Here is a 27,738-nt window from a genome sequence, read left to right as displayed (position 1 = left end):
TGTTTTTTGATAGAGTGACTTTTTCCTACTGGAAGAGTTTTGTGACGAGTGGAGCCTGAAAGGAGCTAACGTTATGAAATATCTTGTTCAGTCCTGATACTTCTTGAGAAGGGAGCATCTTCCGTGTGCCAGGCAGTGATCTAAGCATGACATCGTGGTAAAACCCTGATCCTCAGAGAACAATCAGGTACATTCCCAGAGAGCACATCTGTGTTTACTTCCCATGACCTACCGAGCACACCTAATTGTAGCTCTCAATCAAGTTTATTTTCCCCTCTAAAATCAGGAAATTGGGCTGAAGTTGAGTAGCTCGCCTCTGACTCAAAGCCTGGTGCACTTTCTAGTATGGTACACTCTGTTGGCTATGTTGATATGTGGTTTCCTGTTTTTCAAGAATTACAGCTTCGCTTAAAATATAAATAGTTTTTCTCTTTGGCTAAGTACTTCTCATCACTACTATGGTATAAGCATTTTCTTCTAGCATCCCAGATATGTCTTTATGCCTCCACAGTTTATGCTATGCATACGGAGAACGTTACGTAGACCTATTTAACAGACATGTTGTATTTATCTGTACTAAGGATCTTAAGTTAGCTGGGCCTGCAATATGGATTTGTAACTCCATGTTCAGAAAACGGAGACAAGGAGGATCACAAGTTCAAGGGTAAGGACTGGAGAGATAGTTCAGTGGTTATGAGCACTGGCTGACATGACCCAGGTTCAATCACTAGTACCCACATGGTCACTTGCAATGCAGTATCAAGGGATCCAAAACCCTCGTCTGGCTTCTGAGGACATTGAGGGCTCATGTGCAGACACACACACACACAAAGCAAATACCTGCACACATAAAAATAAAAATGAACAAAATCTCAAGAAAAGAGAAGTTCAAGGGTAGCCTTAACAACTTACTTATCAAGTCCCTTTCTTGTTATACTGATAGGCACTGCAGTCCAGATTTTTCATCTCAGGACTTGTGAGGCAGAGGCTGGTGGATCTCTGAGTTCAAAGCCAGCCTGGTCTACACAGTGAGAATCCTGTCTTACAAAAGACACACAAATAATAAATTAAACACAAAGAGCTGGGTATATAGTATTGTAACAGATCAGATCTCTTTCTTGGGCTTGTGGAATAGAGAGGGCCTTTTTGCCATCCTCTGGCCTCTGCACATATGCTCCTTACAAACTGCCTTCTTCAGTTTAGAGAAATCCTCACTGAATCACGAAAGCCCTATTTGTGGGTTTCAAGAATAGTACATGCTTTGTAAAGTCCTCCTTGTACCATCTCCAACAGCCTTGGAGATAAGTTGGGTGTATGTGTTGGTGGTGTTGATACAGGGATTCAGGTGTTACATACATCAGAGCCACAGATGTCCCCATTAGTGCCACAGTCGCTGTTTCTGGTGTATCTGTGAATGCTGGCACAGAATTTGCATTTGTAACCCTGAGCTGTTGCTGCTTCTATTTCTGGAACCGGGTTCAGCACCATTTCTTGTAGCAGAGGCTTAACGCCACGGTTCTGCCCTGGATGTGCAGGCTTGTGGGTCTTTAATGTATCTCCTGCTACTTCTCAGACTCCGGGCAAAACAATTAGCTTCTGGACAAGGAATGTGAAGATGTTACATTATCCTTCTTACAAGCTAACAAGTTAACCTGCCTGGAGAACAATTAGCTTCTGGACAAGGAATGTGAAGATGTTACATTATCCTTCCTACAAGCTAACAAGTTAACCTGCCTGGAGAACAATTAGCTTCTGGACAAGGAATGTGAAGATGTTACATTATCCTTCTTACAAGCTAACAAGTTAACCTGTCTGGAGACTACTGGGTGATAGCAGAGTAATTTTGTCATTCAGAATGGTGTAGCTGGAGTACTTTATTTTCTTACTCTTGTTTCCTAAGTGCCGATTTGCAAAAGGGTTTGCGTGCAATCTCTGGGAGCTGTGTTCCAGGAGGGAATCCAGAGCTCAGGGAACCCCTCCCCTTTATAATTGGCAGTACAGCTGCTCTGTACTCCAGGGGAGATACTGTCTTGATCACACTGTATAATAAACACGTTCCCCTTTGCTGCAGAAGTAGACGCTAGCTGCATTTCCCAAGGCTGTTCTTGAGAGTAATCTGTATCGAAGACACTTGGCACCTCTGCTTGTAAGACATGCCACAGACCTGAGAATTAATTGTCTCTGAAAGAAGGGAAGGGACATAGCAGCACTTTTCTTACTAGTCGAGTAGGTTAAACCACTAAACGTGTGAGTACTTGGGACAGAACATCATAAATGCTACGATTGGTAAGTGTGTGGTATTTTTGCTCTTGAAGGAAAATGTTGTGGTGACTTTCGAATTTTATTCATTTATTCTGTGTGCATATGTATGTGTATGAATACATGCCTGCTTATGTATGTGTATATGTATGTGTATATGTATATGTATATGTATATGTATATGTATATGTATATGTATATGTATATATGTGGAGGTCAGAGGACAACTTGCTGTGTTTTATAAAAAGAGAGAAAAACCAGAGGTAAGTCTGGCTGTGCAGTCAGGTGTGGGAGAAGGGGAGCCTCTGGGGGCCCTGCTGAGGTATCCCTTCCTCCTGAGGTACAGCCACACGATGCTATAGCATAAAATACGTATAAAATACAAGATATGGGGAGGGGAGCATAGAGGGTAGTAGAGACAGAAAAAGGAAGAGAAAGAGGGAGGGGAGAAGGAGGAAGGGGCAAGCAGCCCCTTTTATAGTTAGCCAGGCTCACCTGGCTGTTGCCAGGTAACTGTGGGGCGGAGCCTAGACTAAAATGCCAATACAACTTGTGGGAGTTGGTTCACTCCTTCCAAAATGTGGGTCTCAGGGATCAAACTCAAGTTGCCAGGCATAGTGACCATTGTTGTTGTTGTTTTTTAACCCGCCGAGCTATCTCGCTGTCCCTCTTTCCTTTGTAACAGTAAATGCATAAACTAGAGCAGTGACTCTTTAGGCCACAGCACTTACCGTTCTTTGGAAAGAGCCTTTTCCGTTCTGGAACCCCACACAGTGGTTCACAACCATCTGTAACTCCAGGTCTGGGGCATCTGCGCCCTCTTCTGACCACTGAGGGCACTGCATGCAGACCGGCGCACAAATACATAGGAGCAAAACACGAATGGGAATGGGAATCCTGTAGGTTCGCGTGCTTGAACACTCGGTCCCACTTGGTACTTCTGCAGGAACTTTGTCATTAGATGCTGGCCTTTCAAGTCCCTTCCCTCTGCTTCCCGCTCAAAGTTGGGGCTGTGAGGTCTCAGCTGGCCTCGCTGCCATGCCTGTGGCTGACGGGTCCTGCTATGGTGAACTCTTATTTCTCTGGAGTTGATAAGCCCAAATAATCCCCCTCCCCCGCTGTAAATTGCCTTGGTCATGGTGTTTTATCACAGCAAAAGAAAAGCAACTAATGCATACATAAAAGTAGACAAAATATTTAAAAATATAGGTGTATGTATTCCCACCCACCTCTGTCTCTGAGATAGGGTCTTGCTGTATAGGCTCTCCTTGAACTCAGGATCTAGAGTGCCCGATTACAAGTGTGCACCACCATACCCAGCTGAGACTCTGTTTCCAAATCGGATTCAGTTTCAACCGCTGCTTGCACCTCTGAGTAATCCCTTCTAGGGCCAGGCTGGAAGGGTGTGGGATGCCTCCTGCCTCAGCAGGGACTTAGTTAAGGAGAGTACAAAAGGGATTCCCCAAGAATAGAAGAATTCATTACCTGGAGATCATAGAACCTCAAATAATCCAACCAGAAAAAATCCCTCGCAGGTGTCCCAGGCACTTGGGTTTTAGTTAATTCCGGTTTAGCCAGGTTAACGGGGTGATCGGCCACCACAGGTGAATTGTGTGAGTCGTTGCTGTAACTCGTTCCCTGGGGGTGTCTGAGATGTGCACACACCTCTAATCTCAGCACTGAGGATGAAAAAGCAGATGGATCTTTATGACAGAGTTTGAGGCTAGCCTGGTTCTGATGGCCACTCCCTGTTGACCATCTGATTGTATCTGGAATGAACCACAATACAGATTTAGAGCACCCTGTGGTTCAGGTCTTCAGGCTGGAAGGCCCTTGCCTTTAATCCAGATCTTGAGGTGGACCTTTAATCTGGGCCACACCTTCTGCTGGAGGCCTATATAAGGACGATGGGAAAAGGAAGCATTCATTCTTCTCCTGCTAGCACTTACTGCCAGCACCTCTCTTGGAACCAGCTTACACAGAAGACCAGCTGAGACATCCAGCCTTGTGGGACCGGGCAACTAGATTCTTGGACTTCCCATCCACAGCTGCCCATTGTTGGGTTAGTTGGACTACAGACTGTAAGTCATTCCTATAAATTCCATATATATATATTCCATAGTTCTGTTACTCTAGAGAACCCCAAATAACACACTGGTCTACAGAGTCAGGGCAACCAGGGCTACACAGAGAAACCCTGTCTCAAAAAACAAAATGAAGGGCTAATTTAGGGGAGGAACGGTGATGCTGTTCAAAATGTTTTAATTGAGTCTACATTTTTTCCCCCTGAGACAGAGTCCCACTTTGTAGCTCTAGATGTCCTGAATTCACTATGCAGAGCCAGCTGGCTTTGAACTCACAGAGATCTGCCTGCCTCTGCCTCCCTCCCGAGTGCTGGGATTAAAGGTGTGTGCAGTCTATTTTGTATTGAGCCACCGTCATAGCTGTTCTAAGTTAGGGGTTGTACATGTCCGGTTGACTATGCTACACTGGCAAATTTCCTTCACCTCTCAGAGACTTGACAGAATCGAAGCTAGCTTACTTCATTCTTTGTGTGCTGTACTGAGGAGGACTGGAGGGAAGCTTCCAGCTTGAGAAACTTCCAGCTACTGGGAAGTCTAACTTCGTTCTTTCGTTTTCCAGTGGTTCTTTGAGAATTAGGTACAATGTGTTCTGGACAGAGTCACCTCGCCTTCCACTCCTCCCAGAATTTATCCGACTTCCCTACTAATCAAACCCAAGTATTCTTGGATGCGTGGCTTACCACAAGAACGGTCTTACTAGAGACAATACCCCTAGAGAAAACTGACTCACTCACTCTCCTGGGAACTATCGATAACCAATAGCATTTCAGCTAGGGTGGGACTCTGTGCCCACTTCCCTTTCCATGCTGAGATTGCGTCTGACCTGAGCTTGCACGGGCCTTGTGCATGCTGCCCCAAGCACAGCGGGTTCATATGTTCAACTGCTCTGCTGTGCCCAGAACAGTTAGTTTCCTTAGAGTTGTCCATTGCTTCTGAAGTTGCATCTCATCGAGGAGAGTTAAGAAATAAAAATACACTTTAATATAAATTGGTCTCAGATACTCTAGTGTATACTAAGACAAAGTTAACACAAGGTTTACCCTGTTTTTTTTTTTTTTTTTTTGCCTAATATCTATAGTTGTGTTTTATTAAAAAAAAATAGGGAAGAAGGGGATATGTTTGGGGGAGGTGCAGTATGGTGTGGGGGACAGGGGTACCTCTGCAAGCCCATGCGGAGGCATTCCTTTTTCCTCTGAGGTACCAGCCGCATGACAGTATATTATGGAATAGAGTTTATTCGGGGTGTGGGGAGGGGAGTTGAAAGAAAGCCAGAGAGAGAGAGAGAGAGAGAGAGAGAGAGAGAGAGAGAGAGAAATAGAGGACGGCCACGGGCACGTGGAGGAGGGAGGGGGATGGGGAGAGAGGGGGAGCAGGAGCAAGAGGAGAGAGCAAGAGGGCCAGAGAGAGAGGAGAGGGCAAGCAGCCCTTTTTATAGTGAGTCAGGCACACCTGGCTGTTGCCAGGTAACTGTAGGGCGGAGCCTAGAAGAAATGCTAACACCCATTCCCATTTATTCTTGTTGCCATGGACCCTACCTTCGTATGGAACTACACTCGTTGGCCTTAGAGGCTGGGCCATCTTTCCTCTCCGCCAGTTCACTGAAGCTATAGAAAGGGGCTGTTTTCTAGATGTGGATTTTTGATGGTCTAGTTTTGAGGAAGGATTTTCCTTTCCTGAAAAAAGGAGGACATTTTGGGTGGCCCATCCACGCCCCCTCCTCCCTCACTCTTCCTCTTCGTCTTGAGTATGAGTGAGATGTCTGGCTCTAGCATCAGGCTTTTGGTACGTTAAGAAGACAGGCATGACGCGGGGAACAGAGCAGAGCGGAGCAGAGCAGTCGGTTCCTGCGCCATAGCCGGAAGTCTCTTGGATTTGCTGTAGAAGAAACATAAACTTGGGCCAAGCACTTGTCACTTGATATCCAGTCCATTGTTAGTTCTTACAGTTATCCCAGAAGCGAGTTGTGGCTTTGGAAAGTTGTTGAAAGCATATTACAACACCGAGCTTCAGGAGTCGGGGGTGGGGGTCGGCTTTCTAAGGCCGTGTTTTTCAGCTCAGCACCAAACAATGAATGGCAGAGAGGACATGGGGTGTGTGCTTGCATCTGGTGTGAGTACCAGAACCCCTGACATGGGCGGGAGTTGGCCGGAAATATAAATTGTGCTCCAGTGTTGGTTTCCTGGCTTGTGGGTCATGTGGCACCGGAAGATGGAGAAGTCACATCCACAAAGTCTGTTTGGGGTCTTTGGGGTGGAGGGTAGAACTCTGGAAAATGGTGGTAGGAGGCTGTTGGGGAGAATGTGAGAATCATGTGTCACCCCAACATGTTGCCTACTATCAAGGACGGCTACTCTGGGGAGTGGGGGGGAGGAAAAGAAGAAGTAGAGATGAATAGAAACTGACTGGTTCAAGTGCCCTCTGGCTCTTGTAGACCCCGTCATATTTGCCGTTGGAAACTAGGTCGTGATCATGCAATTTGAGACCTGACTAATTCACTCTGTCCATTCAAAAGTGGGACCTCTGGGTATGACCAATCACACCAAACTAGAGTACCACCACTTAGGAAGTGCTCTGTGTGAGCCAGCCATTGAACTAAAACTTTTCTGGTTTTGATGATGATGATGATGATGGTGATGATGGTGATGATGGTGATGATGGTGATGATGGTGATGATGGTGGTGATGGTGGTGATGATGGTGATGATGGTGATGATGGTGATGATGTAATGAAATTAGTCCTAGAACTCTGAAGGCAGAAGCAGGCAAATTGCTGCGAGTTCAAGGCCAGCCACAGCTATACAAAGAAACACTGTCTCAAAAAACCCAAAACAACCATCATCATCACTACCACCTTCTTCTTCTTCTTCTTCTTCTTCTTCTTCTTCTTCTTCTTCTTCTTCTTCTTCTTCTTCTTCTTCTTCTTCTTCTTCTTCTTCTTCTTCTCCTCCTCCTCCTCCTCCTCCTCCCCCTCCTCCTCCTCCTCCTCCCCCTCCCCCTCCTCCTCTTCCCCCTCCTCCTCTTCCCCCTCCTCCTCCCCCTCCTCCTCCCCCTCCTCCTCCTCTCCTTCCTCCTTCTTCATCATCTCCTGGGAGCTATCGAGATTGGTCAGTGATTAAGAGGACTTGCTGCTCTTGCAGACAGCTTGGGTTCCGTTCCCAGCACCTCATGCATGGTGGCTCACAGCTCTCTGTAACTTCAGTCCCAAGGGAGCTGATAAATCTCTGGCTTCCACAGGTATCAGGAATGTGAATGCTGCACTCCTATACTTGCAGGTCAAGCATTCAGACACACAAAACAGATGAATCTTAAAAAGTAATCTAAAGGGTCGGAAAGCCAGTAGATTCATAGAAGAGTATAATAAAAGATTTGTAATATTTGTAAAATTATTTTTAATACAGATGTTGGGGTTCAAGAGTCACCCAAAAACCACACAAATACTGATCTCGGTGAGACTCAAATGGTTTTGCGAAAGCACACCAATGAAGACTGACCAATCAGGGCCCAGAATTTAGGGGCTGAGGCTATGACCCTGAACATCTTTTTCTGTCAGCCTGTAAAGGCTAAAACTACAAAAATGAGCTCAAGGCAGGTACAGGAAGGGCTGCCCGGTGATCAGCCACTTAGAACAGTTCCTATCAACCTCTAATTTGGTGGGTCCTATGTAAAGCTTCGTGGAATTTCTTAAGGTTAACAAACCTCATACAGAACTTAGCAGGGTATGTGGTCAGCATGACCCTGCTCTGAGTCAAGTTATTTTTCTATGTCAGTCACTGGCAGGCATATCACAGCAACAGTATGAGATAGCTGGCAGGCTTGGAACAATAAGATGGCTACTGCTATGCTGAGGGTGAAGGGGGAGGCCTCAACATATGTATTTAGTAAATTAATACAGTGACAGTATCTATTTATCCTAACTAGTTCCCAATAAGAGCACAGACCAAGATATATTTTCAAGCTTCACCTCAATATCTGAGCAGTCAAATGGTCTATCTTAACCCCTAAGCTAAACTGGCCACCTCCCAGCCATGATCCCAAATAATACTTGCAGTCAGGGTTTCTATCTCCCAGCTGAACTCTTCAAAAGTCTTTTCATGGTCAATCTCCTCTTCCTCCTCCTCTTTCTTCCTTTCCCTGGCTGGCACAAGCCCCGCCCTATTCTCTCTTCTACCCAGCCATTGAATGGTCAGCATTTATTGGCAAGGTAGAGAATAAATGGTAAGAATTGTTTACACAAACGTGAGACAGGAGATTCTTGACATAAGCATTACAAAGCCATGTCCAGGTTGAAACAAGATATGAGGGCAGAGGGGGCTGGAGAGACGGCTCAGAGATTAAGAGCACTAACTGCTCTTCCACAGGTCCTGAGTTCAAATCCCAGCAACCACATGGTGGCTCACAACCATCTGTAATGGAATCTGATGCCCTCTTCTGGTGTGTCTGAGGACAGTGTACTCACATACATGAAATAATAAATAAATAAATCTTTAAAAAAAAAGATATGAGGGCAGAGAAATCAGCATTTGAATAACACAAGGGTAAACTTTACAGGATTTAACATGAATATGCCTACCCATACTCCTGTGCTACAACCACTTGGCTTATGCTTGTCCAAGCTGTATGTGTGGTTATGTGTGAATACAGACCTTAAAAAAAAAAAACAAAAACAAAAAACAAAAAAAAAAAAAAACCTAAATTGGCTCATCTAATTCTCTTTGATGTCCCCTTACTTCTCAGAATGATGTCCCACAATTGACTTTGCCCATTCTGTCATATGTGGCAGGTTGTTACCACTTTTATTATCATACCTACCTTTTTGTATACATGTGTGCACATATATATGGGCCTGGAGAGATGGCTCAGAGATTAAGAGCACTGACTGTTCTTTCAGAGATCCCGAGTTCAATTCCCAGCAACCACATGGTGGCTCACAACCATCTGTAATGGGATCTGATGCCCTCTTCTGGTGTGCTACATCTCAGACCCCATATGACTACACAGAGAGAGAGAGAGAGAGAGAGAGAGAGAGAGAGGAGGGAGAAGGAGAGGGAGAGGGAGAGGGAGAGGGAGAGGGAGAGGGAGAGAGAGAGAGAGAGAGAGAGAGAGAGAGAGAGAGAGAGAGAGAGAGGTAGGTTCCTTGGTTTTTCCAATTTTGGTTTTTCCCTTTGGGGCAAGTGCAGGTGGGTCATGTAGCCCTGACTGGTCTCAAACTCACTAGCCTTGAACTCTTCCTACTCAGCCAAGTGGTATGGTTACAGTCATATGCACCATGCCCAGCCTCATGGGACTGTGTTGGGACTAGTATGTGGTATGATTACAGGCAAGTGCCCCATGCCCAGTTTCACGTGACTATGTGTTGGGGTAGAGGATTGGGGCAGAGTGTAACTATGTAAGTGACTGTATTCTAAGGAATGATTCCTTTACAAAGTAACTTCTTAAACGAGAAATGCTAACCAGAGGGCTATAGAGATGGCTCAGTGGTTAAGAGCACTGGTTACTCTTCCAGAGCACCTGGGTTTAATTCCCAGCAACCACATGGCAGCTCACATCTGTCTGTAACTCCAGTTCTAGGGGATCCAATTCCCTCTTTTGGATACCAGGCATACAGGTGATGAACGGACATACATGCGGGCAAAACACCCATACATAAAATAAAAATAAATAAAATCTAGTTGCTGGGTGTAGTGGTGAACTTTAATTCCACTCAAAGGGCAGAGGCAGACACAAAGAGAGCTCTGGGACTGCAGAGCCAGCCTGGTCTACATAGTGAGTTCCAGGACAGCCAGAGCTACATAGCAAGACTGTGTCTCAACAAAACGAACAAACAGACAAATTTAAAGACAACTTTTTTTTTTAAGATGTCTTTATTTTATGTATACGAGTACACTGTCGCTGTCTTCAGACACACCAGAAGAGGACATCAGATCCCATTACAGATGGTTGTGAGACACCATGTGGTTGCTGGGAATTGAACTCAGGAACTCTGGAAGCGCAGTCGGTGCTTTTAACCGCTGAGCCATCTCTCCAGCCCTAGTTTGGACTTCTTTATCAGCAGAATCGTATGTGGGAGTTCCATTATAGACTCTTCAGATGCTTCTACAGAAGTATTATCAAGAATAATGCCTACACAATTCTAATATTGCACACAGATAATCTTGTGTGCAGGGAGGGGAGGGGGCAGAAAGTAAACTATTAGCAGTATGGGAAGAGAGAAAAAGAGAAAAGGGAGACAAAGTCAGAGAAGGATGAATAGGGATATGGAGTTGGAGATTGTAGAACTTGTCTAAGGCCACTGTAATTGGCTGGAGGACTGACTCTAAAATAAGTTTGACCCTGAAAACCTTACAGCTGCTGTGGTCTGAGTGAAAGGTAATATACCATCTGCTTCATTGTAGCCTTTGGGAGAGAAGATAACAGTAACAAATAATGTCTACCAGCATGGAAACATTGTAGTTACTGGTTTAAAGTAGGAGAAGAGGGACATCAAAGGCCTTATCAGTACCGCCAGCATTGCCTAGGGAAAGTCCTGCACCCTGGGTCAGCCTGAGAAGAAATTGTAACAGTTAAAGTAATAACAGGAGACAACTGAAAATGACTACAGATTTCATGTAGTGTTGCTATTTGTATCAAATAGTGATAAATGATTAAGAACATTTGGCAACCTACTTTGTCTTTACTAATGCTTGAAGAAAAGCAGAAACAGACAACAGTGAAGCAAGTTAGTGCTAAGTGCAGCCAATGGACAGGAGGGAAGGGAAACAGCTGCTGATATTTACTCAGTTATTCCTAGACACAGATAGTAGTACCAAGGCCGCCTGCACAGACTGCAGAACAAATGCGTTTTCCTAAAATTCAGTCCTACTTTCAGAGAATCAACCGAGAATTTTATTTTAAGCCAGTGTAGGACACATGCCTGCAATTGCAACTTGTAGGGGGTAGAGGCAGGGAGATCAGGCAACCTCTCTCATACAGTGGTTTTGAGACCACACTTAAAATTAAAGGGAGAAAGGGAGAAAGGAGGAGGAGACACCTTATTTATTTGTTTTTTGATACAGGGACTTGCTATATAGCTTAGCCCAGCCTTGAACTCTTATGGGATTATAGGCATGTACCTCTACACCTAGCTACATTTAATTCATGTTTAATAATTATAGGCATTGTGACCCCAGGCAGCAGCAGGCATGGCATAGGGGCTGGGGCATATGTTCCCCTACTTTTTTTTTTCTCTCTCTCTCTCAAAGCCTTACAGTCTTACATGAAAATCAGCTGTTCTCTTGGACTTAACATCATGCTTGGCTCAAAGTTGACACTGGAAAATGGTATTTCCTTCCCTCGATCCCATAATAAACCTGTGCAATTTTTCCTTCTAAAATGCTTTGAGTAGCAGTCTCAAAATTCATAGTAATGTTTGACTTCTAAAATATACTGTTTTGGTCATTCAACTAGGAAGTTAGTGGAGAACAATTTTCTTTCTCTCTAAAATAGTTTTAATCTTTGAGAATGTCATACAATGCATTTTGAGCATCCTCAGCTCCTTCCAGATCCATTCCCATCTACCTTCCCCCAAACTTCATGTTCTTCTTTTCTCCTTGATTTCCCATGAACTTCAATTTGTGCTGCTCTATGCTACTGAGTGTGGAACCCAACCACTGGAGTCTGCTCTACCCACGCTGGAAAACCTACTCTTCCTTACTGAAAACTGCCTGAGCATCTCAGTTAGGGGTGGGGCTGGATATCACCCATGTCTTGTGCAGGCAACTCAGGTGCTGGACTGATAAGTAGTCCCTTCAAGTCTGAAAGACAACTCTTCCTTTCAGTCCTGCCTGACCTCTGGCTCTTCTAACCTTTGTTTTCCCTCTTCTGAGATGATCCCTGAGCCTTGGGGAGGGGATATGATATAGATGGCCCTTTTGGGTGCGAGCACTCCACTAACACTTTTTCTCTGCACTTGACCCATATGAATTACTGGGTTAACTGCCATCCATTGCACAAAGAAATTCACTGATAAGGTCAGAGAGCTGCACTATCTATGAGTAGAGAGTTACAACTTTAGATACTATCTGACAGAGGTACTATGTGACAGAGGTACTATGTGACTGACCAAGGTACTATGTGACAGAGATAATATGTAACAGAATAATATACTGGGTTTGCTGGATGTGGTGCACATCTTCAATCCTCCCTACAGAGGCAGGCTGATCTCTGTGAGTTCTAGACCAGCCTGACCTACATAGTGAATTCCAGGCTATCTATGTGCTGTAAGACCCTGTTTCAAACACACACAGTAGCTGATCTGCCCATGCAATCTGTGAGCCCCCAAACCTGGATCTTGGGCCAGAATTACAGTATCAGGTGTAGAGTGACCTTAAATCCATTCAGAAACCAGTAGGTCACAGTGTATTTGTCTACTGTTGTATCTGTGCGCATTTTCCCATTTCTGGTGACTGTTGCGTTCACAGGATTTCAAAGTGAATACGACTATTGATGAATTTCTCTCCCAGCACAGCACCTTCCAACACTAGGAAAACTAGCCAGTAGGAGAAAGCTTCCTAGTCAGGACCATAACAAATGTGTCTTTAGCAATAGGGTCTTACCAGGAAGTCCTGGTGGGCAACTGAGAGCAAGAGTAGGCCGTGTACTCTCATGGATAGCCCTGGCCAACAACTTAGGGGGAGGTATCCCACACCTGACACTGGGTCAAATTAAATTCCATATAAATGTATAGAAGTTTACAGAAGAGTAGATTCCTGTTCGTCTTTTTCAAACATCCTTAGTATTAGTCTACCCCTTCCCCAATCACCCCCTGCTCTACCCTTCCATCTCTCTCCCAACTTAACCCCCTGCCAGCATTCCCCTCCCCCCATCATGCCACCTGCGCTCTACCATCCCTTAAGATCTTCCTCTTCCTTTCAACCAATGGTCTCTTTCTAATCTCCTGTGCTCTGAGGCCTCACCTCACTGGACACACACATGTAAGATCTGATCCTCAGAGCCACGTGTGAGCGAGATCATGTGACGTTTGTCATCTCTGGGCCTCCATTATTTCGCTCAGTATAATGTTCTCTAGCTCAACCGTTTACCTACAAATTTCATTCTTCCTTACAGCTGAGCAGAATTTCATTATAAATATTTGCCACATTTTCCCTTACCCATTCTTGCGTTGATGGGCATCTAGGCTCTCCCCATGTCCTAGCTGTTGTGGGTAAAGCATTGACTAACATCAGTGAGCAGACATATTGATTAACATGGGCAAGCACGAACCTGCAGTAGGAAATAGAATTCTTCGGGTCTATGCCTGGGAGTCGTGTAGTCCGGTCACATGGTGGATCTATTTCTGCTGTCCTGAGGAGCTGCCACATTGATTTCCATGGTGGCCGCGCCGATTTGTACTCCCCACAGTGCAGGAGGCGTCCTTGAATCTCACCAACATCTGTTGCCTTTCGTTTCCTTAATCCTAGCCACTCTGACTGCGTTAACATGAAATCTTTAACTTTCATTTCCCTGATGGCTAAGGATGATGAGCATTTCCTACAATATTTCTTAGCCGTTTTGTATTTGTGAAGATCCACTTTCTAATTCAAATGTGAGCTCTATAGTTCTGTCTCCTTGGTAGGTTGCCCGTGTGTTTACTCATGGGCTCATATTTACGATTGTTGTTTTTCTTCCAGATGAACACCTTCCACTGACCAGCAGCAATGGCTTTTAAGGACAGCAGCAGCAGCAGGTAAGTGTGGAGTCCACGATTCAAAAGAGTTTAACATTTAAAATGACATTTAACTTTACAATCTGATATTCTAAGAAGTTCCAGCTGGCATGGTGATGCCTGCCTATACCAGCACTCTAGAGTCTTAAGCCAGCTTGGACCACACAGAAAGACCAAACAGGGCTCCATAGTGAGACCCCTTTTTTAAAAAGCTAAGCAAAGTTAAGCTGAGTGTTGTGGTGCACACCTTTAGTCCCAGCACTTGGGAGGCAGAGGCAGGCGGATCTCTGGGAGTTAGCGGGCTGTGATGGTGCACCTCTGTAATTCATGGGCTAGGGGTTTATTGGAAGTTCAGTGTCAAACTGGAACATACATGGAGGGAGGGAAAAGTGGGTCTGTTAGCTAGATCATCAGATTCTGTGTTTCAGGATACTGGCCTGAGCATACGTTAGGGTTTTAGGAACCAGGCATTGAAGCTGTCTGTGCTAACGGGTGTCTTTAATGAGTGCCTCCATGGAGAGAATCCTCTAATACCTGGCTTTTGCTCTCCCTCATCCCTTCTACTCAGCATGTGCAGTTTAGAAGTTGCCTTTTTTGTACAAAGTGAAAGGTGTTAATTGTGTAGAATTCACTACCTTTGTGATGTGTGCTCTGTAGTAACTTTTGATGCAGTCTTGAAGAATACCTCCATGGATATCCAGAAAGGATTTCCAACGATATGGTTAAGTTCTTTAAATTAGCTATTAAAAAAACACATTAAAATTAAAAAAAGAAAATGTGATTCACACCACTCAATTAGTATTTACTGAGAAAGAAGAAACGGAACCTGGGAACTCAGGACCAAGTCTGTTCTTCCTGCTTCCTCCCCTATGAGGGTCACTTATGGAATTCAGTGCTGTGATCTGCAGGTCCTGTTGTGAATTTTGGTACATTCTCTTCCCTACCACAGGGACCTTCTAAGACCAGAGTATGAAACTGCCCCTCCTTTGTCTTTTAAGTTTATTCATAATTTTGGCTACACTTAGGTTTTTATGGTCTTGCATAAATGTCTTGTCCTTCATAGATTGGCTTTGACTGTGCTTCCAAAGGTCTTCCCTACTCCGTGCCTGTATTCTTAGCTGACATTTAGGTGGCTTCAGGTTTTCTCATTTTAAATGAGAATTTGTAAGCTGGTGGCATTCATGGTGGATCTGGTCTCCATATGGGCTTTGCTTGGCCCTTCACAGCATTCCAAGAGGATGATCTTCAGATATCGCCTATAGCCATCTAGATTTTCAGTTGCTGAGAATTTTAAGTTTCAGGAACCCTGGAATATTATGCTTATAGTCATAGTCATATAGAATGGAATACATGTGATTCAGCACACATATTCTCTTTCTAAAAGATTTATTTGTGTGTGTGTGTGTGTGTGTGTGTTAGGTTTTATAGTCTTGCATAATGTCTTGCACACGCATGCGCACACGCACACGCATGCACACGCATGCACACGCATGCACACGCACATGCACGCACATGCATGCCAGTGCATAAGTGTAGGTGCTCCTAGAGGCCAGAAGTGTTGGATTCCCCTGGAGCTGGAGCTGTAGTTTCCAGTTGTTGTGAACTATTCTGAACTCTGTAGAGGGTGTGGGCAGGACTTCAGTCTCCTGCAAGGGCAGTGTGTGTGCACTTAACCACTAAGCAGTTTCTCCAACCACACCTTGTCTTTAAGAAAGAGTTTCATGTAGCCCAGGATGACCCATAGCCCAGACTGGCCCTCCTGATCTTCCTGTCTCCACCTCCTGCAGCCTGGGACTATGTAGACTTGACCCTCTGTGTTGGTTTGAACGCTCAGCTATTTTAGGTCAGACCTCAGTTCTCTAGTCTCGATTGCCCAGTAGCTTTCATCACACCTTTGCCAGAATGTCAAGATGATGATTCCCCTTAGTCTACAGGTCTACAAGGCTTCTCCCTGCCAATATACTTTGTCACTTGGCTCTAGGTAAAGCCTTGATGCCTTTCAGTTCTGTATAATTGATGCCCAGCTCCAACCAACCATCTGGTCAACCTGGGTCCCCTTATATTCAAACTCTTTTACCTTTCACTATTTTGATCCATCTGTGAATACAGCCTAACTACATGTTGCTGTTGTTGCTATTGTTGTTTTTAGGACAGGATTTTTTGTAGCCCTGTCTGGTCTGCTCTTGATTTGCAGACTAGGCTAGTCTCCAACTCGGAGATCCGCCTGCTTCTACCTCCCAAGTGCTGGGACTAAAGGCATTGACACAAGGCCCAGCTACGTCCTCCTATCAACAAGAAAATTATATGGGTATGGTGGCATATGTCTTCAACCTCAGCACTGGGAAAGCAGAGGGAGGTAGGCTCCTCTCTGATTTCCAGATCAGCCTGGTCTACAGAGTGTGTTTCAGATCTGTTAACATTACCTTGTGAGATCTTGTCTCAAAGACACAAAAACAAAGACAAAATCAAAACAAAAAGAAAGTCCTGGTGCATGTTTGTAATTCCACTGCTCAGGAGACTAAGACCAGAAGATCAGAGTTTAGGGTCAGCCTGGTCTACATGAGACCCTAGTGTTTCAAATAAAATGAAATAAAAGATGATTCAGAAATGTTACTTGTTGCTCTTGCAGAGGACCCAAATTTGGTTCCCAGCATTTACTTTGGATAACTTAAAACTACCTGTAAGCCTGGCTGCCTGAAATCTGTTGCCCACTTCCGGCTTCTAAGGGTCCCAGTACTCACACACCCCCACATTAGTCAGCATATATACATAATTTCAAATAGCCAGGCAGATGTCTTGAATTCTAGCAGCTGGGAGACAGAAGCAAAGAGATCCCTGCATTTGAGGCCAGCCTGGTGGTCTACCTAGAGAGTTTAAGGCCAGCCAGGTTTACATAACGAGACCTGACTAAGAATCAATCAATCACCCAATCACTCAATCATCTATCTATCCTTTTGTTTTAGAAGCAGAGTCTCTCTAAGGAGGTTAAAAGCATATACCACACCACTATGTCTGGCTTATTACTACTACTACTACTACTAGTAGTAGTAGTAGTAGTAGTAGTATTTTGCTTTATTTAAAGCTGATTGGTGGAGGCAAAGGCAGGGGGATCTCTGTGAGTTTGAAGCCACTCTGGTCTACAGAGCTAGTTCTGGAACAACCAGGACTCCGGAGAATGATAGGAAAGTGTTGCTTTTTCTTTTATGAGACAGGGATATATTTTAAACATATATGTTTTTCTTACTGTATGCATTTATTTATTTCTGTGTGCTCGAGTGCGTGCGTGTGCGTGCGTGTGCGTGCGTGTGCGTGCGCGTGCGTGCGCGTGCGTGCGTGTGCGTGCGCGTGCGTGCGCGTGCGTGCGCGTGCGTGCGCGTGCGTGCGCGTGCGTGTGCGTGCGTGTGCGTGCGTGTGCGTGCGTGTGCGTGCGTGTGCGGTTTACATGGGTATGTGCATGCCACATAGTTTGTGTAGAGATCAGAGGGCCGTTTGCAGGAGGCTATTTGATTTGTCCTTCCATACCTTGGTTCCAGAGATTGGGTCAGATTGCTGGGTTTGGTGGCTTATCTTTACCCACTGAGCCATCCCACCAGGCCCCCAAGTACCCTTTAGGGCAGTGGTTTTCAACTTTCCTAATGTGGCAACCCTTTAATACAGGCCCTCACATTGTAGTGGCGCCCCCAACCATAACGTTATTTTTTTTTTTTTTTTCCGGAGCTGGGGACCGAACCCAGGGCCTTGCACTTCCTAAGCAAGCGCTCTAACACTGAGCTAAATCCCCAACCCCTTCCTCTGTGAATCTTAAAGGAAACTAAGGTTTCCATACTGTGCTATCTTTGGGATGGGGCCCTGGTGGGACACTAGAACCAGAGCGAAGCTAAGAGGTGGTCAGGAAATATTTGCTTCAGAGCTGAGGGGAAGAAATTTTATTTCAGAGTTTCGTATATCCCAGATTGTTTGGGTCTGATTTAATCTTCGCCCAGGAAGGGTGATACTTATGTTTCCAAAGTTGTGCTGATAAGTGTTTCAGTGTTTGGGGAACTCAGAGGGCTTGTATTTTGTTATCTCTGATCTGGTCAGTGGTGTCGTCCTCCTGCAGAAAACTGCAACACTGTGTGTCTCCTAATTGAGAAGAGTACCAGTTACTGAGGAAGCTACAAGGTGTGAACCAGATTAACACCTACTATTCAGACCGGTTTTCCCCAGGGACTGTGAAGTGCTACATGTGTACTAAAGAGATTAATGGCCTTGTGCTGTTTTCTTTTCTCCGTCTTCTCCTTCTCCTTCTTCTTCTTTTTTTTTTAAAGATTTATTTATGGGGTTGGGGATTTAGCTCAGTGGTAGAGCGCTTGCCTAGCAAGTGCAAGGCCCTGGGTTCGGTCCCCAGCTCTGAAAAAAAGAAAAAAAAAGATTTATTTATTTATTATATATAAGTACACTGTAGCTGTCTTCAGACACACCAGAAGTGGGCATCTGATCCCATAACAACAGATGGTTGTGAGCCACCACATGGTTGCTGGGAATTGAACTCAGGACCTCTGGAAGAGCAGTCTGGGGCTCTTAACCACTGAGCCATCTCTCCAGCCCCTCCTCCTCCTCCTCCTCCTCCTCCTCCTCCTCCTCCTCCTCTTTTTCATCTTCCTCTTCTCTTTCTTTCTGAAATATGGATTGACTTGGCATTGTAATGAAGCCACACCCGGAAATATGGTGTGCAGACAGAGACAGGGTTTTCCAGGTGAAGTAGTTTCTGGCCTGACTTGCAAGCTGCTTGTTGCCCATGCTGCAGCTTTCTGTCATTTCAGAAACAATTGTTCATTGTCAGGTTTTGGTCACTGTTCCTGGAACTTTAAATGAGTTTGAGCTTGAGGAGGTGTTTGGTTTGGGGTTTATCTCCCAGACAGGAGGGAATCTTTTTTTTTTTTTTTTTTTATTTCCTTGTGTGTTTACTGAAGGATTAGTTAATCTGGGGGAGGGGGTGGGAAGTAAGGATTAAATTGTAGAAATAGAGGTAGTGAGTCATTTCCCAGTAAGATCATATGACCTGTCATCACAATCATGACAGGAACTGTGGGCAGGATCTGTAACCAGCTGGTGCAGTGGCCTCTCCTGACACAGTTACAAAGGCAGATTGATTGCTTGACTCTTAGAGCCTCGGCAAACCGGCTCAGGGGGATCATGTGCTGTGGCTGCAGCGTCTTAAACCCCGACTGACACCAATCTCCCACTCAGGCAACCTTTATTCTCCTTCAAGGGGGGGCTTTGGCTAGCAGTCAGACCCTAAACAGAAGGGCCAGCCTCTTCAGAAGCCCATTACTTCCCATCTACAAACAAACAAGATGCATAGCAGTTGGTAGCCTAAGGTGTGCGTTCATAGGTTCTATGGTAGCAGCGCATACCTTAATCCCAGCACTGAGAGGCAGAGGCAGGCAGACCTGTGAGTTTGAGGCCAGCCTGGTCTACTGAGCAAGTTCCAGGATGGCCAGGGCTACACAGAGAAACCTTGTCTTGAAAAACTGAAAAGAAAGAAAGAAAGAAAGAAAGAAAGAAAGAAAGAAAGAAAGAGAGAGAGAAAATCTCCCATAGTATTTACACATCTGTAACAAACTTAAGGTATAATTTACACCCATTTTAAGTATACACGTTAATACCTTTAGCCCAAATTTATTTTTTAGCATTTTCTTAGTTTTGCACATGTGGGTATTTTGCCTGCATATATTTGCATGTGTTGGGTGCGCGTGTGCATGCCTGGTGAGCCCAGAAGAGGCCACCCGGCCTCCACGATGAGCTGAGAGCTAAACCAGGGTCCCCAAAAGACTAGCCAGTGCTCTTAACTGCTGAGCTCTTTCCCCAACTCCACGACAGCCCACTTTTAGGAATTCTCATCGCTAATAATGAAAGCTACATTTTTGGTAGTAAATCCTGGTATCTCCATTCCCACCTATTAATGCTATGTAAAGCACTCGTCAGCCCGATGCTTTTATATCTGTTTCGGGTAGTTCATACAAACGTACACGTGTGTCGAGGCGTGCATTTATTGCTTCATTCATTTCTATCGCCAAATAGTAGCCCACTGTGTCTTTTTCTCACTGTACTTTTTTCTACTGTGAATTGTGTGCATGTGTTTTTATTTGGGTGGAGGGTGGGCATTTAGGAGACCTGTGTACTTGTGGGGCAGCTGTATCCAGAGCCATCTACAGGTTATTCTAAGCACACAAGCCTTAGAGCCTAAGGTGGCTTCACATTTAGCATGTGGCTTGCCCCCTGCCTTCTGTCCTAGCTGTAGGAAGGCTGACAACTGGAGCTGAGGACGTAATCTTGTCCCTGCTCTCCGTGTAGCGCACACTGCCCAGGCCATCCTTTCTGCTTAGGTGGGAACATCGCATGTGTTTGGATTCTGTCAGATGCCAAGGGAGGAAGGATCCTTTTTGTCTGAACAGCTCAGCTGTGACCTCTCTCATCCTGTGAGATTGGCTGGGAAGTTCCTTCAGAATTCAGCGACCAGAGATAGAATCGTAATTTCACTTCCCCCTGACTTTCACAAGCTTGGGGTATCATTTCAAATCATGACCTTGGTTTTCTGTCCTTATATTCCTGAAACCTGCAAAGGCTCAGATGACTGTGTGCATGAGGCCACAGGGCGTGCTAGAGTCACTAGATGGCTGGGCTCTGAAGCATATTGAGCAAGCAATAAGAGAAGTAGCACAAGAAGACCCCATGTGCTTTCATCTACACTTCGAGCAGCTTGTCCTAGCACCTGTACCAAATGAACCCATTTCCCAGCCAGCAGCGCAGAAAGATACTGCTTTGTTATCATAAAAAAGTTTGGGGGTTTGGGGGAAGGGGGGCTGAAGAGATGGTTCTGCAGTTAAGAGCACTGTCTTAAGTTCAATTCCCAGCAACCACATGGTGACTCTCAACCATTAGCAATGGGATCCAATGCCCCCATGCAGATAAATGTGAAGCCACCTTAGGCTCTAAGGCTTGTGTGCTTAGAATAACCTCTGTGTCTGAAGACCGCGGCGGTGCACTCATAAATAAAATAAATAATTCTTAAAAAAATAAAATAAAGATTTATAGGGGGCTAGTAAAGTGGCTCAGGGAACAAAGGTGCCTGCTGCTAAGCCTGACAGTGACAGCCTGAGATCAAGTCTCAGGATCCAAGAAATAGAAGAGAATAGACTCCCCAGGGACTGTCAGACTCCCCAGGGACTGTCACCCTCGAGATCTTAGCACAGTTGGGCAGATGACAAACAAACAAACACTTTTTAAAGAATCTGACCTTGAGTTCTATTCCCAGCAACACACACACACACACACACACACACACACACACACACACACACACACACACAATTAAACCCTGGGCTTGGTATGGGGTTCTGTTGTGGGCTGGCACACAGTGCCGTTAATCCCAGCACTCAGAAGGCAGAAACAAGCTGACCTGTGAGTTGTAGGCCAGTCTGGTGGTCTAAATAGAGACGTGGCTAGTCGAGGCCACACAGTGAGACTGTCTCAAAATAAATGAAAAATAAAATTGGTACAAGACAGGCAGCATATATTTATTAAGTCAGGGTGTTCATAAATTATTTTAGTAAACCAAACATACCTTATTAAAGCAGCCAAAAGAGGAAGTAATTGAAGATACATGATTTCTCTCTTGTGTGTTGTTTTAGAGACAAAGTTTCACTTTGTAACTTTGGCCAGCCTGGAACTGGCTGTGTTCCTATCCTGGAACTCAGAGATTCCTTTGACTCATAGACTGGGATTAAAAGTGTGTAGTGCTGTGTCTGGCCCTCAGAAACTTTTGAAATGCTTTAAAATTGCTTGCACATTAAGCACTAGGTCTGTGTCAGTTCTTTCTCTGGAGCCCTGCTCTGGAGCATGGATCCTGATTACTGTGGGGTGAGGGCACTGTCTGCCTGAGGACTGTTATATCAGGTATGTTTCACGTTGACTATCTGTTTGCTTCTTGTGGGGGCCTCGACTGCATCTGTACCAAGGTGACTATCAGGTGGGGGTTCCCAGGTCGGGTGTGGCTTTGCTCCCCACCCCATCGGTTTGTTTGCCACCCTCTGGAACAGGCTAATCTTTCTTGGGAGGGAAGCCACAAAACGCCCTACACAGGGCAGCCCCCAGCTTTCTGCTCCTCTTAGACATCCATGCCCCAAGGCTTTTTTGTGCACTGGATAGTTCAGTGGGTAAAGGTGCCAGCTGCTTGCTGGCCTGGGTTTGTTTACCAGAATTCATTAGTGGCTGAGAACTTGTTCTTGTAAGCCATCCTCTGGCTTCTACGTGTGTGGTGGTGTGCTCAAGTGTGCACACACAATAAGTAAATATAAATAAGGTAAACCTTTTAAGAGATATATTTAATCACTGTGTTATAATTCATTTTTGAGTCATGGTCTTGCTGTGTAGTCCAGGCTGGCCCCAACCTCACTATCAGGGGCTCCGTCCCCTGAACACTGGGATTGCACATGTGCACCAGGGTGACTGCCTAAAAATCTGCAATTAGTTTTTTTGGTTTTCTGGGACATGGTCTCACTGTGTAGCACTAATTAGCCTGAAATTCAATATGTAGGTTAGGCTATCCTTGAACTCCCAAAGATAAGCCTGTCTCTACCTTCGGGGTGTGCTACCATTCCCTGCTTTTTTTAAAAAAAAAAAATGGTATTCTTTAATTTAAAACATTTACTTTTTAAAAAAATCTGCTTGGCATGGTGTAGAGTGCCTTTAATCCCAGCGTTTATGAGTCAGAGGGTAGAGGGTCTCTGAGTTTAAGACCAGCTTAGTGTACATAGTTCTAGGACTGCTTGGACAACAGAGAGACCCTGGTCTCAGAAACAAACGGACAATGAAAGGTCTCCGTCTGGGTGCTTTCCTCTTTCTGTCTACCCCTTCAGACTTCTTAGCTACTTTAGAGTTCTTTAAACACTTAAAATTCTTTAAAAGAAAGTTCCACAGGGTAAGGCTGAAAGGGGTCATGGGTACCTTATGGTAACCACAAGTGTGTGTAGGCTGGTGATTCCTTTACACCTTACCTTGGAGGAAGTGACCGCCTTGCCCTAAGGGAGGAACACTAGAAGGATCTGTAAGGCTAGACCCCTGGGGCTTTCTAGGAAAGCAGAGAAGTCAGAGAAAGTTGTTCCAGATGGGTTGCTTATAGCCAGAGGTTGCTTCTCTGGGCGGGGTTGGGGAAAGGGGCCGTTCTAGGCAGACCAAACACAGGGGTGTGCTGGAGACTTCTGAGGGGAAAAGGGGTGGAGGGGGGTGGGGGGGAGGAGAGAGAGAGAGAGAGAGAGAGAGAGAGAGAGAGAGAGAGAGAGAGATCTTAAAGCGGCTTCTCCCACAACTTCGATATAATAATTGGAGGCAGAGGCAATGAATTTTTTTCTGACAGTTGGCTCTTACTGGGGGCTGGGCTTCGTTTGCAAGTGAAAGAATTGCAGTCAGAGTCGTTGAAATCACAAAGGACCCCAACCCCTTTCACATCAAAGTGTAAAAGAATCCCCCAGAGGCTGATAAATGGGGGGCTGCTCCACTCTTACTTGTAAACAAAGCTGCTGGATGACCTCTAGGATTTTGTTTCATTTGGTTTTGTTTTTTAATTAAAAGAAAACAGGGTTTCTTGTGGTGGTTGCCGGCAGCTCCAGAAAGTTTGCTTTTCTTCCTGGAAGAAGATTGACCCTTACTAAAGTCGTGGGCAGACTGAGAGGTTACCTACAGATGCACACCGGTTCTCAACTCCTGGGAAGATGCTCCCTGCATGGGGTGGCCCTGCAGGGATCTTTTTTGTCCTTTACAGTAGGGCTAGGTATGGAGGGATTTCTGAGTCCTGCTGTCCTAGGAAGATTGAGAGTTTAGATCTTTCCCTCCCCATCTAACCCTAACAGCAGAAGAAACACTCACACACAGGGGCATAGAGCTGAGTTCTAAAGAAAACAGGCAGTATGTTAAAACAAAACAAAACAAAAAAAAAAAAAAAACCAATTCAAAAGTAATTGTAAAGTCTTCACTCAAAGATTGAAGATAGGGTTTCTTTTATGCAGTTACAGGACTTTGAATGCGGTCAATACCTTTAGCTTGTAGCTGGAAATAATAGTATTTGGAACAGTTTTCTATTCTGAAAGAGACAACACCAAGATCACATTTTATGCAATTAAGACGTGGACTGCTGTCCCCACTGAGGACATACTTGGCCCCGAAGGCTAGGGCTCACCCTCTGTAAGCTGCACCGTTCCTCACCTGACTCCTGTCCTAGCCCTGCAGGACTCAAAGCCGGAGGTCAGAGCATGTCTCCCGTGACTGAGCTAGTGCTGAGCAGGGCTAGCCCAGCACTGGTCCCCTGGGAATTCTGATGCTTTCTTGTCTTTGCAAATACTTGGTAATAGACCGCTGTCTGTGTTCCCTGGTAGCTGGAAGAGTGTGGAAGGGAGCAGAGGTCACAGCTGGCAAAGAGCTTGGAGTTCCTGCAGGGCTGGCAGGGGAAAACACTGTCCAGCTGAGGTGTGCTCAACTATATTCAAGCCTGCCTCATCCACTTAAGAGGAAGGGTGGGTGACACCAGCCAGTTAGAGATGCATGTCACTAGCTATGCACACTCAGTTGTGTTTAGAGCGTAGGCACCACAAGGTTAAAGCAACTTTCCTCTTTAACAGGCTTTGGCTAAAATTCAGGGCATCCTAGGCAAATGCCGTGTCACTGACCACTGCCTTGAGCCAATAATATTTACTTGAGAGCAACTAATATTTAATGGGCACAGTCAGGCCCTTAAACATCTCTCCCCTCCCCTCCCCCCATGCTTCTTTCATCCTGTTTTTATGCAGGGTTTCTTTCTAGCTCTGACTGATCCTGGGGAGACATATTTTCATTTCAATCTTACAACCCCTAATAGATTTACATTTTGTAGGCAATAAACAAGCAAATTAGTTGATTCATCTGTGGCAAGCAGTCAAACTACCTTTCTAATTTTTATTGATAGATTTTGAAACAGGATCTCACTCCAGCTCTGGGTGTCCTAGGACTCACCGGCCATCCTCCTGCCTCACTCTTCCAAGTGCTGGGATTACAGGCATGAACCACTATGCCTGTTTTAAGTTCTACTGTTATCGGACCCCTAAGACCTCCACTCAAACCCAGCTATGCATTAGCTGCTCAGGACCTAGGAACAGGAGGAAGGCAAGCACTGTGCACCCTGGCTTGCCTCGGAGATCTGTGCTGGATCTTTCTGGAGCCAGCTGTCTCTTCTGAAACTGTTAAATTAGACAGCAGGTTGCACCTAAGGGATTGGGTTCAGCAGTGCAACCACAGTCAGAAGCACCTTTCCCGGTGAAAGCACAAAGTTGATTACCTAGGAGGAAACTCCGGCGACTAAGGAGCCATATGTCAGGAGAAAGATTTGTTAGTATAAAATACAAGGGAGGAGGCGCTGGTGTTCCTAGAGTGATTGCAGTCCCTGCAGCCCCACACAGGTGTCAGGTGGTGGCCTCGCAGATCACTCTCTCAACGGTTACACTTTGCAGCTGCTCCTCTTTTAGACCGTCAACATCCGGCAGAGACTTATTTTCCTCCAGTGGCCTCTTGACGCCTGAGATAGGACATCTCCTTACGTTAAGAATGGAGTACCGACTTCCAAGTGGGAAGTAGTGTTTCAGAGGCGAGAGCGCAGAACAGAGCAAAAAATACATTTCAGCAATTTCCTTCACTGGGCTGCAGTGGTGCTAGCCCGCTCTACAGTGAGTTCCGGTAGGGCCAGGGCTACACAGAGAAATCTTGTCTTGGAATTCCTCCTTTGAGATGTGCAAAGCTGGCAGAATGATCACCTCTAAGCTGTTCCTTTATTTTCGTACAGTAAAAATAGGTGTGTGTGTGTGTGTGTGTGTGTGTGTGTGTGTGTGTGTGTGTGTGTGTGCGCGCGCGAATCCCCACAGACTGAAGCCAGCCGGTCTGCATAGTAAGTTCCAGGACAACCAGAGCTACATAGTGAGGCCTTGTCTTAAACCAAACCAAACCCTGCAGATGCTAGTTGTATTGATGGTACATGCCTTTAAATGATGATGATGATGGTGGAGGAGGAGGTGGTGATGGTGGTGATGATGAAGGTGGTGATCGTGGTAGTGGTGGTGTTGGTGGCGATGGTGGTGGTGATGATGATGGAGGTGCTGCTGTTGATGATGGTGGTGGTCGTGGTGATGGTGGTGATGGTGGTGATGGTGATGATGATGGTGATGTTGATGGTGGTGGTGGTAGTGGTGGAGGAAGAGGAGGAAGAGGTGGTGGTGGTGGTGATGGTGATGATGGTGGAGGTGGTGGTGGTGGTGTTGATGATGATAATGATGTTGGTGATAGTGTGGTGGTGATGATGGTGGTGGTGGTGGAGGAGGAGGAGGTGGTGGTGATGGTGGTAGTAATTGACATTATTTTGAGACAGAGTTTCTTTAGCTGCTCTGTAACTCACTATACACCAGGCCTGCACCTACATCTGCCTCCCCAGTGCTGGAATTAAAGTTGTACACCACCGTGCCCAGCCTCAACTTGTGTGGTCAAATCTTGCTCTTCCTCCTGGGTGTAGCCGCATCTCGGCTTATGTATCCGACTTTGCAGTCTGATTAGATCCTGCAGATGTCTTCGCAGCTTTATCCAACAGTTCACCAGCGAGACTCTATCTGAAACAACAAACAATGAACTTTGCCGACTCTCTGAATTGCTTCTTTCTGTACAATTTTTTAAAGGCAATTTTTTTTTTTTTTTTTGGTCTTTTTTTCGGAGCTGGGGACCGAACCCAGGGCCTTGTGCTTCCTAGGCAAGCGCTCTACCACTGAGCTAAATCCCCAGCCCCAGGCAATTTCTTTTAAAACTCAAGATCTAATAGCCTAGCCTGGCCCCCAACCCTATATGTAGTAGAGGCTGGGTTTGAACTCCTGATCTCACTCGCCTCATCTCCTAAGTGCTGGGATTGCCGACTTCGCACCGCCATGCCAGCCCCTGTATCTACTTTCAAAGTGGCTTTACCACCCGCAGTGGTGGTGCCCAGTCTGCACTTCCTTGTGAGCCTGAGCTAGGCTGCCCTCTTGTCCTGCAATCCTTTGGTATCTCTGTAAGTAGGTTAGCGCTGACTCCCTGCTCTCTCCACCCACCCTTCTCCTTGTTAGGAGGGCATCATTAGACTAGGGGAGTTCTGAGCCATCTCACTCCCATGATTCTCTTTGAGGTCCTAGGGTCCCTGGACCTCACCTCCTGTTTGTCAGGACTTACCTTCTACCAACCCTGTTGCCTAGCGACACAAGTCCCACAAGCGCATCTATAGACTTCCCATGCCTTGGCACGTGCTGTGTCTTTCATCCCTGCTTTGCCCCTCTGTTCCTTTATCTGTAATCACTACTAGGAAATCGTGGGGCTTTTAGGAATATATAGGACGACACCTCATTGCATATGTGGCCAACCATCAGTGTAGGCTTCTTGGAGGTAGAAGTGACTAGGTATAGAATTGATGTGGAGGGCTGGAGAGATGACTCAGTGATTGAGAGCATGTGCAAGTCCTGAAGAGAACCAGTGCTCGGAAGATCCAATGCCTCTGGTCTCCAGGAGCACCTAATATGCCTGTCTGGAGTTCATTGCAGGTCAGTGCTCAAGATACATATTATTCTGTAGAAAATGGATCTCAGTGAGAAGGTGGGAATGCTCGAAAGAGAAAAGAGTA

The 27,738-nt window shown here is 45.5% G+C and overlaps 1 protein-coding gene across 1 annotated transcript in view; it reads left to right on the top strand.

Annotated features, from left to right (window-relative positions):
• Aff1 (ALF transcription elongation factor 1) overlaps positions 1–27,738 on the top strand; it is a 162,600-nt gene that overhangs the window by 5,865 nt on the left and 128,997 nt on the right. Inside the window, 1 exon segment of the mRNA NM_001437106.1 lies at positions 14,008–14,063. Coding sequence (NP_001424035.1) covers positions 14,035–14,063 — 29 coding nt within the window. The 5' untranslated portion in view covers positions 14,008–14,034.

The sequence above is a fragment of the Rattus norvegicus genome, chromosome 14 (genome assembly GCF_021556685.1).
Source record: "Rattus norvegicus strain SHRSP/BbbUtx chromosome 14, alternate assembly SHRSP_T2T, whole genome shotgun sequence".
Lineage (NCBI taxonomy): Eukaryota > Metazoa > Chordata > Mammalia > Rodentia > Muridae > Rattus > Rattus norvegicus.
This window is presented reverse-complemented; position numbering and strand designations above follow the sequence as displayed.